Genomic DNA, 16581 nt, shown 5'->3' with positions numbered 1-16581 from the left:
GTGCCATACTAGTCTGAACACGCCTTTAGGGCCGAATGGACACTTCTCAAAGCTTTAACACGGCGCCTCCAATTTAATACAGAAGATGCTGAAAATGATGAAGCATTTCTTGTTCATGGCATTCCTCACCTTGGTTTTGAAGGGAGACTTAGCGGATTGCGTTTGTTGTACTAAAACGTGCAGCATCGTGACTGCCGGAGGTGCTAACAGCGGCCTTTGCGGCGATTGCTCCGAAGGAACTCCGTTTTGCGGCACAGGACCGTGCAACGTTTTCGGATGCGCTTGCCGAGGAGGCACTTGTCATGAGGGAGCGTGCTCTAATTCATGTCCCCGTCAAAAGCGAGATGTTTCAGAGGGAGGGAAAAATTCTAAGACGCATTTGGACGAAATTTTTGCGCAGCATGATAAAGATAAGGACGGACATTTGCAATTTCCCGAAGTTAAGGAATGGTGCTTTAAAACTCACGGATGGTCCGAGAAAGACACGCCTAAAGTAAAGGAAGAATTTGACAAGATAGATTCCAATAAAGATGGCAAAATATCTCGAGCTGAAATGGATTATTAATCTATAATACAATTTTATACAGAAATAATTAATAACGCGATCTGATATACTTTGTGTCGTAATGTAACCGTTGATATAATAAAGAGACAAATAAACATTGGTGGTATTAGTGTCGTCAGGTCCAAAAAATACAAGACGGAAACGGAAAGATAAGTCGATAAAACGAAGGTTTTTCCCACAAAAGCATATTGCCATCGAGTGGATAAACCGTATCCTGAATATCGTTCTAGTCAGCGAATTTTCATAAATCAAATCGTGCATGGCAGTGCACAATTGACTCGCTTGAAGGTTTATAAATTGGTCACACAGCCGTTCTATTTACTTAATCTTGGTTAAAGTTGTGTTTAGAACATTGTATGAAACGAAAATCATTGTATTATAAAGATTGGTTCGCCAAGGCTTAGCAGGAGGCAAAATTTGCTTATGACGAGTAAACGTACTCCCTAGGATCTTTGGAAGAATACTTTCGCTAACTTCTTCAGTTTAGTGTTAATTTCAATTCATGATCGTTTGAGAAGCTCGTCGACACCAATACTAGGCTTTCGGAAAGAAAGAATTCAAACTTGGCATTAGTTGCAAAGTAAAATATGTATTTTAAACATAATATCCATGTATAGATGCTTTCACATTTACGTAAATTTTGCCATGGAGGAAGTAGACCAACGAAAGTCAGAGAGAGAGAAGGGGGAAAACAACTTGAAAGGCATAGTCGTTTCTGTTTCTCACGCGCATGCGCGAACCTACTTTGTTGCACAGACGAAGAGCCAAACGTCACGTGATGCGTTACATCCTCCATGCTTGCACGAGCCAAGCACGAACAACCGCAATAGAGCTAAGCCTCGGCCGTAAGTTGTAAATAATTTCTCTCTCTGTTGCGCATGTGCGGAACTATAGGATCAAGCGGTACGGGTTTTGAAACGGGAGGGGGGGGGGCTGAGAGAATTTGGTCTCTCCGAGTCTCCGTCTACCAGTGCTCACAGATTTTGCTAACAAGGCGGCAGGGGTGTATAAGTTTCAAATGATCTACGAATTTGATGAATAAATTTAAATCACTCGGAGGTATTTCCTGATTGTTTCACTATGCAGATTAGTCTTAAAATGAGTAGACGACGGGACGAAAATCACTTTATTTTAATTTTTCACCCTCCCTTTAAAACACCCGAGCAACGAACGGTAGCTTAGCTAGTTTCCATTAGTTAGTTATATAACCAAATCTACATTTTCCGTCGCATGGATCGTTCGAAGCTTATGATAAAACCCGTCTTAATCTCTGACTCGGTTGAAATCACCCGTTATTTAATTCCAATTATAATCATGGATTTAAATTATATTTACGTTACGTAAATGGTAGAAATTTATGCACAACTTGCTCCAGAGATAGTAAATGACGTATTTTTATGTCGCAACACAATATTGTTTCCTTAAATCTTTAATCCTAAAATCCTCTGATTCCTACAATAACTATTATGTTTTCATTTCTTCTTAACAATCAATCTGAAAACTTTTCGACTTTTTATTTGTAGTCAACATGGACGTCATATTTTTAAAGAGGACTGGAAAAATGTAATAGTGTCTGGTGTTTGTTTACCTTATAGTCGTAAGACACACAATACGTTAAATGTGGCTTGAAAAAAAAGTTCCTTGGCGGAGGGTAACATTTAAGCCCCATCTAACGTCTTTGGATGTTCCATCTTAACCCAATATAGAGCAGACGACACTGCGTCTCCCCCTTTTGAACAGGGCAGGAAATAAAGAAAACTTCTTATAAGACATGTGTCCAGTGACACCACCTTTGACTGAAAAAATTATAGAACATTGTCCACTGGAGTGTGCAAAAATACTGTCATATCTTCATAGTTAAGCCATCAAAACTACGAAAAGTTTATTGGTCAAAATGCCCAGTGACCCCCTTAGTTTTTAGAAAAATTATGGGACATTTTAAAATTTTATTGGACAATGTCCAGTGCCCTGTGCTTATTTCCGGCCATGCCTTTGAAGTGAGTCTGTTTAATATTTTCTCCAGGCTGAGAAATAAGACGGTGGCCCTGGACAAATGTCCACTTTAAAAATTTACTGGGCCACTTTAAAAATTTACTGGGCCACTTTAATAATTAAGTACTCGGAGGTCTACTGGCCTTATGGCCACTTAATTAATTGAAAACGTTCCCAGATTAACCATTTTAAGTGGTCAATATCCAGATTATTTAATTAGGGTGTTTGGGCTTTACTGGCCATATGGCCAATTTAAAAAAAAATATCCTTATTTCACAGCCCTGTTTTGCACAGTCAGTTCAGGAGTAACATATCTCATTGAGCTTTAAACAATGAATTCTTTGAAATTTAGAATGACCTTGATATACCAGAAAAATACAGATCCTCGATTACGTCCCCTAAAAACACGCCTGGCTTTAAATAGTACTAAGGAATTTTTAATGAGCCTATTTAAACTGTGAGTTCTTTGAAATGAACTGTGACCTCGATATACCGGAAAAAACCATCCATTTACCTCCCCTGCACATCAAGCTTTACACTATGAATTGTAAAAGGACCCACCTGTAAACAAGCCACAGGCTTAGTGTGGAAATTCCTTCATAGACAAAAAAAACAAACAAACAAACACTACGCTGAAATTTAATTTAGTATAACCTTGATACACTAGAATTCTAACGATCGCCTTGCTCTGCATTGTACGGTTTTTATATAGGGGCTTCCAATCCCCTATAGAGTCTAAGATCCATGATTGGATTTTCAAAGTTAAACCGGTTGATATCTCCTTCGAGATTACGATGGGATTTAAAATATTTTTACCTTGCGTACGAAGAACTATAATTATCTAAATCCCAGCAATGGATTAAAATAACTGATAGAAAAATTGATATCGCTTCAAACTTGAATGATTCTTAAATTTGTAAACTCAATTACTGTTTCTGTTAGTTGTCTTTTGTACATAGGGGTTAGTGGTAGCCAGTGAGGAGTTGTAAAAGCTACTGCACCCAACTGGTGTATACAGTTTATTTAAAAAAAATCATAATATAAGTTTTCAATGTTTAATTTTAGTAAAATTCAGTCCTTGGTTAAGATTTTGATCGTTTTGGTTGTAGTGGGTGCCTCAATACCAATAGTAGCTTTTTACAACACAACTGTAAGTATGCTCATAAACTTTGTAATTCAAAAACAGGACATACAATTTGTCACTGTGAGCTTTGTGGAGTCCATTTATTTGCTTCCCCGAGTCAGGCACCTAGGTTTAAACGGTGCTTTAAGTGGATTAGTAATTCTGAGCCAATCCAATGTAGAATTGTCACAATATCGTTGAGAATTCCATTAGACTTATAATTTGAAAATGGGTTCACCAATACCACTATTCTTTCATCACTTAATGTTCCTGCACAATTTCCTTTGCACTTAGAACATTAACTAAATCTCCCACTGATTCGGGGGAAAAAGCCATACTCCCCAATCTGAGTCAATTGGTTTTGCTGCTTCGTTTACATACTTCTCTTGCATCATTTTGAGAATGCCGTTATCGTCCCACTATTCTTGAGGCTAGAAAATATTTCCTGGTATTCTCTTTTCAAAAGAAAAATTACTTTGAAATATTCAGATGCACTATCTAGGCTACAAATGCCATTCATTTTAAACCTAATAACAATAAACTTAGTTACATGTTATCTTAGCGTAGGTGGTTTTAAATTATTATTGAGAGAAAAGTACAACATTAACGTATCAAACAATAACATTCAAGTAAGAACTGCCTACACTAGCATACTACAGAGGAGACTATTATTTTTTATCATGTATTCATCCGCGTTTTCCCGCCAAAACCACAGAGTTGGAATGGCGCGAAAAAGTGACGCCTCTAAAAAAAATTCAAGAGGGCCTCTTTTGATTTTTACTAATGGTTTTGGGCATTAAAACAAATTAAATCCTGCAAAATTACTTTTATAAATCAATTACCTGATGGATTTTGCAGGAAACAAAATGTTTTTACATTATGCTTTTGCTGGTAACGCTATGGGTTACGGAAGTAATTCCAATGCCTGTCACTTCCCTTTTGCCCGTGATCATTCTTCCTATTTTCGACATCATGAGTACGGAGGAAGTTTCCCAATTTTATATGAATGTAAGTAGAGATGTGTCGGTAATTTACTTCGATTTGAATCATACCTTAATTTTACCATGTTAATTTACCCGTAAATTACCTCAGCATGGCAATATTTTGAAAAATAACCAGTTTGGTTGTCGGAAATAATGTTTCTCTCGAAAAAAAAACCTTCATTAACGCATCTCATTTAACTAATTGGTGTAAATGCATAACGCAATTTTAGGACATTGGTCTGCTATTATTTGGAGGTTGGATTCTTGCAGCGACTTTCGATGAAAGTGGGCTAAGTAAACGTATAGCTACCAACGTATTAAAGTTCGCAGGAAACAGTCCTTTTAGGTGAACTTTCCTTCGATGCAATCTGTTCTATCAGACTTAACACGAGTCTCTATTCCTAACAGACTTATTATGGCTTACTCGATGACTGCGGCCTTAATGTGCATGTGGTTTTCAAACACGGTCGTCACTTCCATGATGATAACCATAGCCAAGGCCCAATTTAGGGAATTCGAAAAAAACGCTGCGTCATTAACAGTAAATGATTTCGACAAGAACGCGTCAACCACGGATCTCGTAAAAACCGAACTGAGTATCATTTCAAACTCAACATTCGACGTAAATGAAAAGTAATTCCACGCAAATTAAGTTGTGTTTCTGCTTGACTCGTAACGGAGGGTACTCATGTCCGGCCCACAAACACCGCATTTAAATTAATGTGGGAGATATGGGGCACAATGGTTCTTATTATACTCTTTATGTATTCCTGGCGCTACGGAAGTCTTTCATTTACCAATGGCCTTACTTTATGCAATTTTTATTTGCCCTTACCGTTAACTAGGATAATAAAATTTCTTTTCGTTCAGAAGAGATCCTGAAACACCGCATGCCTTAAAACGCTTGTTTAAAGCAACATTACTATCAGTTGTATATGGAGCTAATGTTGGTGGGGCTGCAACTCTAATCGGTTCAATTAGTAATATAATTCTCGTGGATGTTGTAGGCAGGTAACTAATGATTTAATCAACAACCTTATAAAATTCGCTCTTGAAACTTGAATCATTTCACTAGAGAATTTCCGGATGAAAAGACACTGACTTTTGCGAACTTTCTAATTTACGGTGTTGTATCAATGGTTATTGATGTAGTAATAGGTGTTCTTGTCTTGTGGTGGTTTTTCATAAAACCAAAGTAAGTTGAAATCTTTTTCTTATAGTTTTCCAACCATTTAACTTGTTCTTAATAAGTCTAATAACTTTTACAGAAATCGCGAGGCCCCACTAAACCTGAAAAGTGATTGCCAAGTTCTAAAAACGGATCCAGTGACGTAAGTATTTAATAGGCGGACAAACAAAAGCATGTATTCGGAACGCTTGCCTAACGCACTACGTTAGGCCTTTGTGATCCGATATCGGGTGAAGTAGAATCCCCCTTATTACCGATGCATGTGCCAAGGCTTAACGCCCGGTTCTTAACTGAAAATCTGGTTCAAAAATACGTGTTATTTTACCCATTGTCAGTTAAAAAAACGCCCGTTAGGCCTTGGCACACGCATCGGGAATACGATGGATTGACTTCATCGCCACAATTATAGGTATTTGCGACTACTCATTTAATTCCTATACAGAAGCGTGTAACTTCCTTACAAATTTTCTAACATTAACATTTACATATTATGAGAGGTACCTTCATTAAATGGATTTGACTACCTTTCTTTCTCGTAGTTACAAGGAAGTTTGCGTTGCAATGACAAGCCTTCTTGTTATTTTTCTGTTCATCTTTAAGTCATCGTCGTTTGTGACCGGTTGGGAAGAAACACTTGGAAATGGCGTGTTAGTATTAAAATAATGTCAATAGGTTTTTTCCAAAAAACCACGGGATGAATGGCCCGATGGCAGTTTTGCCAAACAATTCTTGCACCAGCACTGGCGCAGTTACGCTATTTTTAAGTTTATAATAAGCTAGCCTGATAACGCAATAATAACTCGCGCTAAAAGCCTGAGGTGCTCACTTTTATTACCTTAAAATGCGCGTGGAGTTTTTCCAAGCCCATAGACGTTTTGAAAAGGCCTATTGGAGGTTGCTGTTTGAAACTTATGCTGAAATGTAATTACTGTAGGAAAATTAAGGAGGCTACTCCGTTAGTTTTGGCTGTATTCTTGCTATTGATACTACCGAAAAATCCTAAGAAACTAACGGGTGATCGACTTTTCACTTGGAAAGAGCTCGAGAAACAAGTGCCTTTTGGAATAATTCTCGTTATTGGCGGTATTCTAAGTCTTTCTGGAATTTTGGAAGTAAGTTTAAAATGTAATCTACAAAACAAGTAACATAGTAACCACTGTAGCACTTCTGCAATAACTTATTGTTATTATGTTAAGTATTGTAAAAGCTTAATGAACGTCGGGCGCATATAGGGATTACTACGAAAATAACGTTTTAATCGACGATATTATTCGAATACTAACTCTCATTCGATTAAATTAAAAATCGAATGTTTGAAAAGCTATTAAGTAAAAATCGATTAATTCCGGTTAAATTAAATTTTTTACTAATAGAAAAGCGGAATAACCTATTTCTTGAGCGAACTCTTTCAAGGAACTAGCGACTACGACCCCCAAATTTTGCTACTGGTTTTGTGTTTAACTTGCACATTCATCACCGAAGTAGCCAGCAGTCTCTTAGTAGTATTAGTATTCCTTCCGATCATAGGAAATTTGGTAATTTTAGTAATTAAGCAAAGTTAGGAAATTACTTTATTAAAAGTTTAAATTTGTTTTTAATTTCAGGCGGTGTCGGCTCACGTAAATCCTCTGTATTTCATGTTACCCGCAGCCGTATCGACCTCCTACGCGTTCATGTTACCAGTAGCCACGATTCCAAACACAGTTGCGGCACAAGAAGGGGAAATAGCGATGCTTGAAATGGTAAGTAATTTAAAGCAATGCAAGGTGGAACAGATTTGAGTAAAATGTTAGATCCGCCATTCTTATTTATCGAGCCATTGAGTATTTACCCGCCTGCTGTACAACACCATTTGATACGATTATGGCTGTGCTGTTTAATTACACCTTTCTCGGGCAAACCTTTTTGGTTCGATTCTTACATTCAGACCCGTTAGTTAGCAATAGTCAACAACGGAAACCATTTCATTTTAATCGATTAATACTTCAATAAGAGTTAGAAATTAAAATAACCAACATTTATGGGTTAAATTATAGTTAATTATGGTGTAAGTGTAGAAAAACTGGTCTTTAACTACACTTCGAACTGTTTCACTAAATGCAGTTATCAAGATCGTCTCAGTCTAGGCGTTAGCTAATAATATACGAAAACTTCATAAAAAAAAGTGTTGCACTTAGCAATAATAGTTCAGAAAATTGACGAGTGTTCCAATGTTTTATGCATAATAACAAAGAATAATTAGATTATTACGTCAGCTGATACTATTTTTATGATACAACTGTGTTACGTCAGTCTATATTACTTTTATGATATAATTGTATTACATCAGCCGATATTATTTTTGATACAATTGTACTACGTCAGTCGATATTATTTTTGATACAATTGTACTACGTCAGTCGATATTATTTTTGATACAATTGTACTACGTCAGTCGATATTATTTTTGATACAATTGTACTACGTCAGTCGATATTGCTTTCATGGTACAATTGACATTATTGAACTGTGCCATGAATTTATTTATAAACACTCACGAGTAACTTATTGTTCACCTTGTTACTAACAATAAGAACAAATCTTTCTAGGCCGTTCCTGGATTTTTCATGAACTTGTTCGCTTTTCTTGTTCAATACGGACTAGCTAATTCATTGGGCAATGCGTTATTTTCATTCCACGAAATTCCACACTGGTTAGAATTACGTTACGCAAACGCAACTAATACAACATTTTTACCGTAAAACGTTTTTAATAAAATTATTTTTACAAACTGAAACTATGAAATTATTTTGCTTTAATTCAGAAAAAACACTTTCAGTATAAAATTCCTTTATTTAAAAATACATATTAATCGAATTGAAATCGATGAAAGTAATAAATTATAATGAAGGACCGTATTTACAAATCATGAGAGATAAGAAATAATTACGCTAAACATAAATGTTAAGCCATGATTAAAAGGGAGAGTAAAAAGGAAAATAAATTCATTTCAAAAACGAACAAGGTTTTAGGAATATTTTAATTTATACAAAAACAACCTTTTTACATTTTAAACGCAATAAATTTCGAATATTTATTGAGCACAGACCTACTAAACCACCTGAAGGGTAAGATGGCAAAAGATCTCCCCTATGGTCAAGCTCCCACTCTCCATTTCAATGGGACCTTTGAGCTCTCCTCATTGAGGGAAAAGTTGTCGTCTTCTAACCACGCTGACCATCACTCTTACGACGGATCATCAATAATTTCTTCATTTACCAGTTCCGTGTGTTCTCTTTCCTGATCAACCAATTGAATCTCTTTCGCGAAGGATAAACTACACTCGTCGTTTTCGAAAGGCCTTTCAGGCGTGTGAATCAAACGACGATGCTTAATGAGATTACTTTCATTGCCTCTGTAACTGCATAAATCGCACTTATACACTCTCTCATAGTGTTCTCGCTGGTGATCGAGAAAAATATTCTTTTCCTTGAATTTATTTAAACAAAATTGACATTCGTAACGTTCAGCATGGACATGCTGTTCCAAATGTTCCAAGAATTTGCTCTGTTTAATTGAGCTGTATGGACACGTATCACAGTGGTATAACAAGCGAAGATTTTTCAATGCTAAAAACGCTACGAACAAAAAAATCTTTCTTTAATTACTGGGTTTTAAAGGATGTAAAATGTGTTATGTAGGGGCGGGGCCTATATCAAGCTTATCTTCAACCAATTAGAGCTCTAGTCAGGAGCGTGACGCACCCCTGCAAGCCAAGTTTCTTGGTGACACATATCAGCGATCGTACTCTACAGGCGCAATTTCCCCTTTCCGACGGAGGTGACTTGACCCCAATACCCCTTCGGTCACCTCAGACAGGGTACATACAACTTTTGGAAAACCAATTTCCCTGAGATTTCCAGGTTTTTTCCCATATACTTCCCTGAGTTTTCCAGGTTTTTCCCGTATACGGAGTATCCTATGGAGCAAATGTTAACGAAGGAGGGGGGTGGACAAGTAGGACTATGACATACTGAAAGGACTTCCCCGTATCTCTAATATAACCAGAGTTACGAGCCTCCAATGTATAGTGTAATGTTAATCCTACGGAGGGTATGTTTATGAACATTTAGCTTAATTACTTGGCCCCTGTTTGACGCAAATTTCCCTGATTTCCCTGAATTTTACTAAAAATTCGAAATTTCCCTGAGTTTTCCCTGAGGTTTTTGTCAACTATTTATTTCCCTGATTTTTCCAGGTTTTCCCTGTTTTCCAGGTTTGTATGAACCCTGTCAGAACTACCTCAATCCTACAATGATTTATCACGTTATGAAAGCTGACTAATCCCGCCCTTACCGAGGACCCTTCTAGGGACCCAGTTTGCATTCAAAATTTCAAACCCTCAATAAAAGGATAATAATGCTTGCATTTCGTAGCGTTATCAGTGCATGGGCATTTCCATTAAATCTTTTCGCCGAGTCGTTCTATGCTCAGTCACGTGACTGTAGAATTGCCCAGAAATACTACTACTCGAAAACGTGGTTCTTCACAAGCCCCTACATAACGCATTGTACGTCCGGTTAACATCACTATAACTTACCAGGAAAAGTGGGCATTAAACCCCCATTTGATTTTGATACCGACGGCACGGGAACTACTACAATATCACCATCTTTAACTTGTATAGAGTCTATAGAGTCTTTACTAAGACTTTGCGCAATTGCCGAATATTCGAGAGGACGTGAAGTTGTTTGAGAAACAATCTTACCATCCTTTATTTGAACACGCGTTACTTCGAAAGGATTTGCTTTAGAAGTTGTCGATTGATTTTGACCTATTGTCTTTGATTGAACTTTGCTGAAGTAACTGTGTTCTTTTATAATTGGCAGCACATTCGGATCAAGCGTTAAAGGTACTGAAGCACAATTATGTTTAGATGAACTCGAGACATTGTCCGTTGATGTGCAAAACGTTTCTGAAGTATTACAAGTTAATGAAACTTCCGAATCACTTGAGTTGTGGTTTAAGATTGAATGAGGTTGGGTTAAGTCTTTGTCTGGTGTTGTACAACGTTTAGCATTTGCATAGTTTATAGTGGAACAAGGCTCAGCATTTGCATTGTTTATAGTGGAACAAGGCTCAGCATTTGAAGTGCTTATTGTGGAACAAGGATCAGCATTTGAAGTGCTTATTGTGATACAAGGATCAGCATTTGGCTCAGCATTTGAAGTGCTTATTGTGAAACAAAGCTCATCATTTGGCTCAGCATTTGAAGTGTATATTGTGGAACTAAGCTTAGCATTTAAAGTGTTTTGTGTAGAACTAGGCTCAACAACTGAACTGTTTAACGTGGAACAAGGCTCAGACTTTGAAGTGTTTTGTGTGGAACAAGGTTCAGCTTTTGAAGTGTTTCGTGTGGAACTAGGCTTAGCCTTTGAAGTGTTTCGTCTGGAACTAGGCTTAGCATTTGAAGTGTTTTGTGTGGAACTAGGCTTAGCCTTTGAAGTGTTTCGTCTGGAACTAGGCTTAGCATTTGAAGTGTTTCGTCTGGAACTAGGCTTAGCATTTGAAGTGCTTCGTGTGGAACAAGTCTTAGCATTTGAAGTCTTTTGTGTAGAACTAGGCTTAGCCTTTGAAGTGCTTCGTGTGGAACTAGTCTTAGCATTTGAAGTCTTTTGTGTAGAACAAGGCTGAACATTTGAAGTCTTTTGTGTAGAACAAGGCTGAACATTTGAAGTGTTTTGTGTAGAACTAGGCTTAGCATTTGAAGTCTTTTGTGTAGAACAAGGCTGAACATTTGAAGTGTTTTGTGTTGAACAAGGCTTAGCATTTGAAGTGTTTTGTGTTGAACAAGGCTTAGCCTTTGATGTGCTTAGTGTTGAACAAGGCTTAGCCTTTGATGTGCTTAGTGTTGAACAAGGCTTAGCCTTTGATGTGCTTAGTGTTGAACAAGGCTGAGCATTTGTAGTATTGGAAGATTTGCTTTCAAATGGTTTAGTAATAATGGAGGACTCGTCGTTCACTGCGATTTGCTCAGAACTACTTGCATATATACATGACTCAAAACTACAAGACGAAGAAGGCGCGGAAGTGTTCATTAATTTGCTACAATAAGTTGTTTTATTTGCGCTCAGGGCGAGATTGGATGGAATGTCTTCATCGCTACCTTCACTATCTTCGTCTACCGATTCTAATCGATCCGTAGATTTTTCTTGCTCTTGAACGTTTGCCTCGTGTTTTGTGACACATAATGGCACAATAATTTTATCAACTTGGAAGCTATCGATACTTGGAAATGTAAATTGTTCACGAATAAACACGGGTTTAATATCTTCTTGCGAATTGAAATCGAATTCCGAGGAGTCCGTGTCTTCCTCAACTTTGACGTTAATGACTGGTAAAGGTGCTGCTGCATCTTGAAGCAAATAAAAAATGCCGAAACCGTATAAATTCCGAGTTGCCAGAAAAGTTTCAGATTCTAACTCCTAGATAACGATGCCACGTTTCAATCAGGTAGGTTAATAAGTTGACTTACCGAGTTCATCTGGTGGTTCACTTTTCACCTGCACTAGCGGCTCAAGACTCGAACCAGAATTTTTTTCATTAAGATATTGTCTTAAACTTTCAAAACTATATAAATATATATATTGTAAATGTGGTAGTAATACAAGTTTAATCTTAAGTAGCATTCGGCAAAAACCTTACCTATCAAATTTCACTAGCAAATTTTCAGCATTAGAGTTTGTTAGTTGAGATTTAGTTACATTATTTTTGTCTTTAGTATGATTCGAATCAATTATTGTTTGACGTAACCGCTTATTTTCATCCTAATTCAAATCAAAAAATTTCAAAACTAATATTTTACACTAGCTTTGAGAAAGTCTAGATTGGTGGTAACATCCGTGTCACGTGATTTAGAAATAAAACGTCAATTAGTAAAAGAACAAAGATAAAAACCAAAAAGTATACTTCATTCACAGTTCTAAGTCTTAGGCTGTAGACGCCATGTTACTGGCAAATGATAAGCAAACGACCCTTCAATCAACCCCTACACGAACCAACCAATCAGAGAAGAGGCTTTTTTGAAGGTCAAAGCTTTGTAGAAAATAGTACCCTGTGAAGGCGATCCAAACGTGAATTCTTGGTACTGTATAAGCCTATTCACAGTTCTAAGCCTTGGGCTGTAGACGCCATGTAAAATTATAAGCAAACGACCCTCCAATCAACCCCAACACGAACCAACGAAATAAGAGAAGAGGCTTTTTTGAAGGTCAAAGCTTTGTAGAAAATATTACTCTATGGTGGCGATCGAAACGTTAATTCTTGGTACCGTATGAGCCTATTCACGCGTGTTCCCTGTACTACGCAGCGGGGGTCGACCCTTTTCTGAGAGGTAAAAGGGGGTCTCTCAAATTACACGTCACGAGCAAGCTAATTAGTATACTTTTTATTTTTATCTATGAAATTTTGCTTCTACGATAGAAATATTTTCTATCACGTGTTTTTGATACCCAATCTATTGTCACGTGTTGTTTACACTTACTTTCAGTTCCTCAATCGTTTCAACAAGTGCATCACTAATTTGGTTTAATGTTTCAATTTCATCTTTAAGTTTCTCGATCAAAAGTGATTTTTTTAATTTATTTTTATTTGATACCTTGACTAAGGTTTCGTACTAAAACGACAGAAACGTTTAAAAATGACTATCGAATTTTGAACTTCAATGTCAAATGAAAATGTTTTATTTCAGGGTTGCCATACAATCAAAATTCCAAATTTTTTAAGGCTTTCCATGGGTATTTTCTGCTAATATTTCCCTGGCATTTTTATAAGTCAAACGTTGTCATTGTTAAGAACTCTTCATGGTGGTAGGAGGACCGAGCAAAGCCTATCGAATTAATAGAGGCCCAAACACGTCCATGCATGCCTCGATGTTTTTTTTTTAATTATAGGTTTTTTGAATTCGCCAAAAACTGTCACAGAGCGGTTTGTCGCTCTTTGCTATGATTCTCATAATCATATAAACATTTTTACTAATATTTTTTTAAAAATATACCCTTAAAAACACAGAAATTATCTGTGTTACGTATTTTGGCGCCAAAATGTTTTTGGCGGGAAACGCACGCGAGAGAAGGTCCGGTCCCCTTACTCCCGAGATAGCATGCATAGGCCTCCATTAATTCCGTGGGCTTTGGACCGAGGTACAGAGGGTTTCAAGGGCGATTTTGAGTTTAAAAAGTTGAATGCTATTTTGACCTAATTTTTACCCGAAACAAGCTTTGATTTGAGTGTTTTAGAGATGACCACTTAGAATTAAGTAAGAAACTAAGAGACATTAAGGGGTCATCCGTAAAACACTACAATGTACGATAACTTGTATAGGGTGTCCCATATAGCAAAATGTCATAGAACCTTTTTGACTCAAAATCGCCCATAGAACCCATTGTAAATCGAGCCTCTTACACCAAACGGGATTGGTCGAATTCTGAGAGGTAAGGTAGGTTCGATTTAGCAGAAGTCCTCGTTTTTAAGACTAAATAAATGCTAATTATATTGAAATAAGAGATTTTATTTAACTATTTCCCATTTATAATTAGAAAAAGGCCGTTCTTTTAAGGCATAATATTACTCCACCTGAACTTTTCCATTAAAACCCATTTTTTAAATTAACTGGCATATGGCAACCCTGCACTTTATAATACCATGATTCAGACTCGAAACATTGTGTAACTAAACGTACCTTCAACTTTTCATTATCCAATAGGATATTCAACGTTTTAATTTCAGCGTCTTTTTTCATAATTTCATATTTTAAATCACATTCTGCGAAAAGCTAGTTAGGGACACACAATTTATGTTAATTTATCAATGCAATCCATGTAAAAATCTATTTATACTTCTTGAATTTCAAATTCTTCTGAACTCGCGTCTTGATCATCAACATTTTCTAATTTCGGTTCATAAAGTTCAACAATTTCCCTATAGAGTTTTAGACGATTGCAAAAATAAATTAACCCTAAATTAATAATAAATAACCAGTGGTCGAGGGTCTAATTCTAAATTAGGAGACTATTTTGAGCTAAACGACATTCCAACATTTTATCAAAATTTTATTAACCTGCTTAATGGCGTCAGTTTAACAAAGCAATCCTTTAACTGGGATTTCAATTTCAGCAACCGCCTTTTACTTCGCCTGCACATAAAAAACATCGAAATTCTAAATTTCTTTTTCAAAAATTTGTCAATCGCGCTAATATACTCATATTTATTCATATCTATTCATAGTTGCTGCTACATTACTCAAATAAATCCAAATTAAAAATATTGACCAAGGCCTAACTACTATAACTAATAACTTTACAATTTATTTCACGCTGAATAAAAAATCTACGCGAGTTCCGCAATAAGCCTTGGACAAAGAAATTAAATAAAAACTTACTTTTTTCGTTTAGAATGTTTTTTACGCGAAAGGTGCAGAACACTTTCTTCAACGTTATCAATTTTTATTCTTTTTGGATTATCCATTTCGTGCAATATAATTTAACTTAATTTTAATTAATATTAGCAACTTAAATTTTTGGAGAAGCCCAGACCACTGACCCAGACCAAGTAACAAAGTTACAAAGTACAAGGGACTTGGTGAAGTGAACGCGCGGGAAAAATCCAAGTAGCAGAAAATCTAGCAGTCGAAACGTTTTTTCTTTACTGGTTAGGTTTTGAATGGAGTAGTTTTACTGGAGTAGAAGGTGTATCTTCTTAAAAAGTGTGCTTCGTTGAAGCTGCGTTGCATAGCTTTGTGTATTATCTCCATCGTAGCGTAAAAAAATATTTCAAGTTACACCGGTACCAAATGGTCTACCAGAAATATAACGCACTGTGCCATATCTTGAAGAAAGTTACCTCCATTGAGTTCAGAACATATATCTTTCTAGAGTTCTATTTGGATATCGGGTTTTCGCGCTCGCGCGACCATCGTTTTTGAAATTATGGGACGGACGGATAACTTTATCATTAGGTGGTGGCGCCATCTATTTCACTTAAAAACACACATTTGTTACTATGGCGTCTGCTATAATTTCTTAATATAGATAGGAAATGTTTAGAAACCGCTATGATAATGGAAGTAAATTGCTAGATTCGAGTAAAAACAGAGAAGGAACTGCATTAACCGATAGTATATATATTTTTGAGCTTTTGTGATAGTCAACTTGACAAAAATGATCACTGCAAATGTCTTTTTTTGGAGTCCATTCAATTCCATTAATGGCCTGACATCATTGTTTTGGTAATTCCGAATTTTTTGTAGGGAATCTTAATGGTACAGTTCAAAAAGGGTTGAACTATCTAAATATTTATTAATTTTCTATACGTATACTATATACTTATGTCACAAAACATTTTTATTTCTACCAGTGTTGATACACTTTTCTACTGAGCATTTTCAACCCATTTTAAAATTTAATACATTTTCTCATTATGTGTTACTTTAATAACTAATAACATATAATTCCCAAGTAAAAACACGCATTTAATAAGAAATTGATCAATATTCCATTTATTAAATATCAAATTTTATTTATTAGGCTCCACTTACTGTTTTTCAATTACCTAACTTTCATATTTGGCGCTTTACTTCTTCCTAAGCCTAATTTTCAAACTCAAGCTGCGGCGATTTTGCGGGGCGCTTTCCCGCAAAATCGTGGGAAATTCTTTTAAGCTTCTCACGTAAGGCGACAGATGGCGCTAGCGA

At 36.4% G+C, this 16581-nt stretch overlaps 3 protein-coding genes across 3 annotated transcripts; 2 read left to right on the top strand and 1 right to left on the bottom strand.

The window, feature by feature from the left end:
* Positions 1 to 4899: 4899 nt before the first annotated feature.
* LOC149709305 (Na(+)/citrate cotransporter-like) lies at positions 4900 to 6515 on the top strand. The gene is made up of 5 exons (XM_089864010.1): positions 4900 to 5296; positions 5534 to 5674; positions 5739 to 5858; positions 5932 to 5994; positions 6392 to 6515. Exons 1-5 carry the CDS (start codon positions 5025 to 5027, stop codon positions 6513 to 6515), a joined length of 720 nt encoding a protein of 239 aa, XP_089720136.1. The 5' UTR covers positions 4900 to 5024.
* Positions 6516 to 6593: 78 nt separating this feature from the next.
* LOC149709304 (Na(+)/dicarboxylate cotransporter 3-like) lies at positions 6594 to 8593 on the top strand. Its single transcript, XM_089864009.1, has 4 exons — positions 6594 to 6964; positions 7226 to 7387; positions 7457 to 7594; positions 8441 to 8593. The coding sequence occupies exons 1-4, from the start codon at positions 6764 to 6766 to the stop codon at positions 8591 to 8593; spliced, it is 654 nt and encodes a 217-aa protein (XP_089720135.1). The 5' UTR covers positions 6594 to 6763.
* A 71-nt stretch (positions 8594 to 8664) lies between these two features.
* LOC149709303 (uncharacterized) lies at positions 8665 to 15461 on the bottom strand. The gene is made up of 9 exons (XM_089864655.1): positions 15271 to 15461; positions 14950 to 15024; positions 14729 to 14810; positions 14572 to 14664; positions 13375 to 13506; positions 12537 to 12658; positions 12367 to 12461; positions 10432 to 12246; positions 8665 to 9469 (listed from the first exon to the last, which is right to left on the bottom strand). The coding sequence occupies exons 1-9, from the start codon at positions 15354 to 15356 to the stop codon at positions 9078 to 9080; spliced, it is 2892 nt and encodes a 963-aa protein (XP_089720781.1). The 5' UTR covers positions 15357 to 15461; the 3' UTR covers positions 8665 to 9077.
* Between the last annotated feature and the right edge of the window lie 1120 nt (positions 15462 to 16581).

The sequence above is a fragment of the Phalangium opilio genome, unplaced genomic scaffold, assembly GCF_054372755.1.
Source record: "Phalangium opilio isolate 3A_F unplaced genomic scaffold, DU_Popi_V2 ptg000013l_1, whole genome shotgun sequence".
In the NCBI taxonomy this organism is placed as follows: domain Eukaryota; kingdom Metazoa; phylum Arthropoda; class Arachnida; order Opiliones; family Phalangiidae; genus Phalangium; species Phalangium opilio.
Note: the sequence above shows the minus strand (reverse complement) of the source record. Positions and strands in the feature narration are given on the sequence as shown.

What these genes read in the sequence shown, in the direction of transcription:
- LOC149709305 (XM_089864010.1), top strand. Translation starts at nt 5,025, where the DNA reads ATGCAATCTGTTCTATCAGACTTAACACGAGTCTCTATTCCTAACAGA. An exon ending in CTCGTGGATGTTGTAGGCAG is followed by an intron (nt 5,675 to 5,738) that starts GTAACTAATGAT and finishes TCATTTCACTAG; the next exon opens with AGAATTTCCGGATGAAAAGA. An exon ending in TGGTTTTTCATAAAACCAAA is followed by an intron (nt 5,859 to 5,931) that starts GTAAGTTGAAAT and finishes TAACTTTTACAG; the next exon opens with AAATCGCGAGGCCCCACTAA.
- LOC149709304 (XM_089864009.1), top strand. Translation starts at nt 6,764, where the DNA reads ATGCTGAAATGTAATTACTGTAGGAAAATTAAGGAGGCTACTCCGTTA. An exon ending in GTCTTTCTGGAATTTTGGAA is followed by an intron (nt 6,965 to 7,225) that starts GTAAGTTTAAAA and finishes TTTTACTAATAG; the next exon opens with AAAAGCGGAATAACCTATTT. An exon ending in TTCCGATCATAGGAAATTTG is followed by an intron (nt 7,388 to 7,456) that starts GTAATTTTAGTA and finishes TTTTAATTTCAG; the next exon opens with GCGGTGTCGGCTCACGTAAA.
- LOC149709303 (XM_089864655.1), bottom strand. Translation starts at nt 15,356, where the DNA reads ATGGATAATCCAAAAAGAATAAAAATTGATAACGTTGAAGAAAGTGTT. An exon ending in AAGAATTTGAAATTCAAGAA is followed by an intron (nt 14,665 to 14,728) that starts GTATAAATAGAT and finishes GTCCCTAACTAG; the next exon opens with CTTTTCGCAGAATGTGATTT. An exon ending in TGAACCACCAGATGAACTCG is followed by an intron (nt 12,247 to 12,366) that starts GTAAGTCAACTT and finishes ATTTGCTTCAAG; the next exon opens with ATGCAGCAGCACCTTTACCA.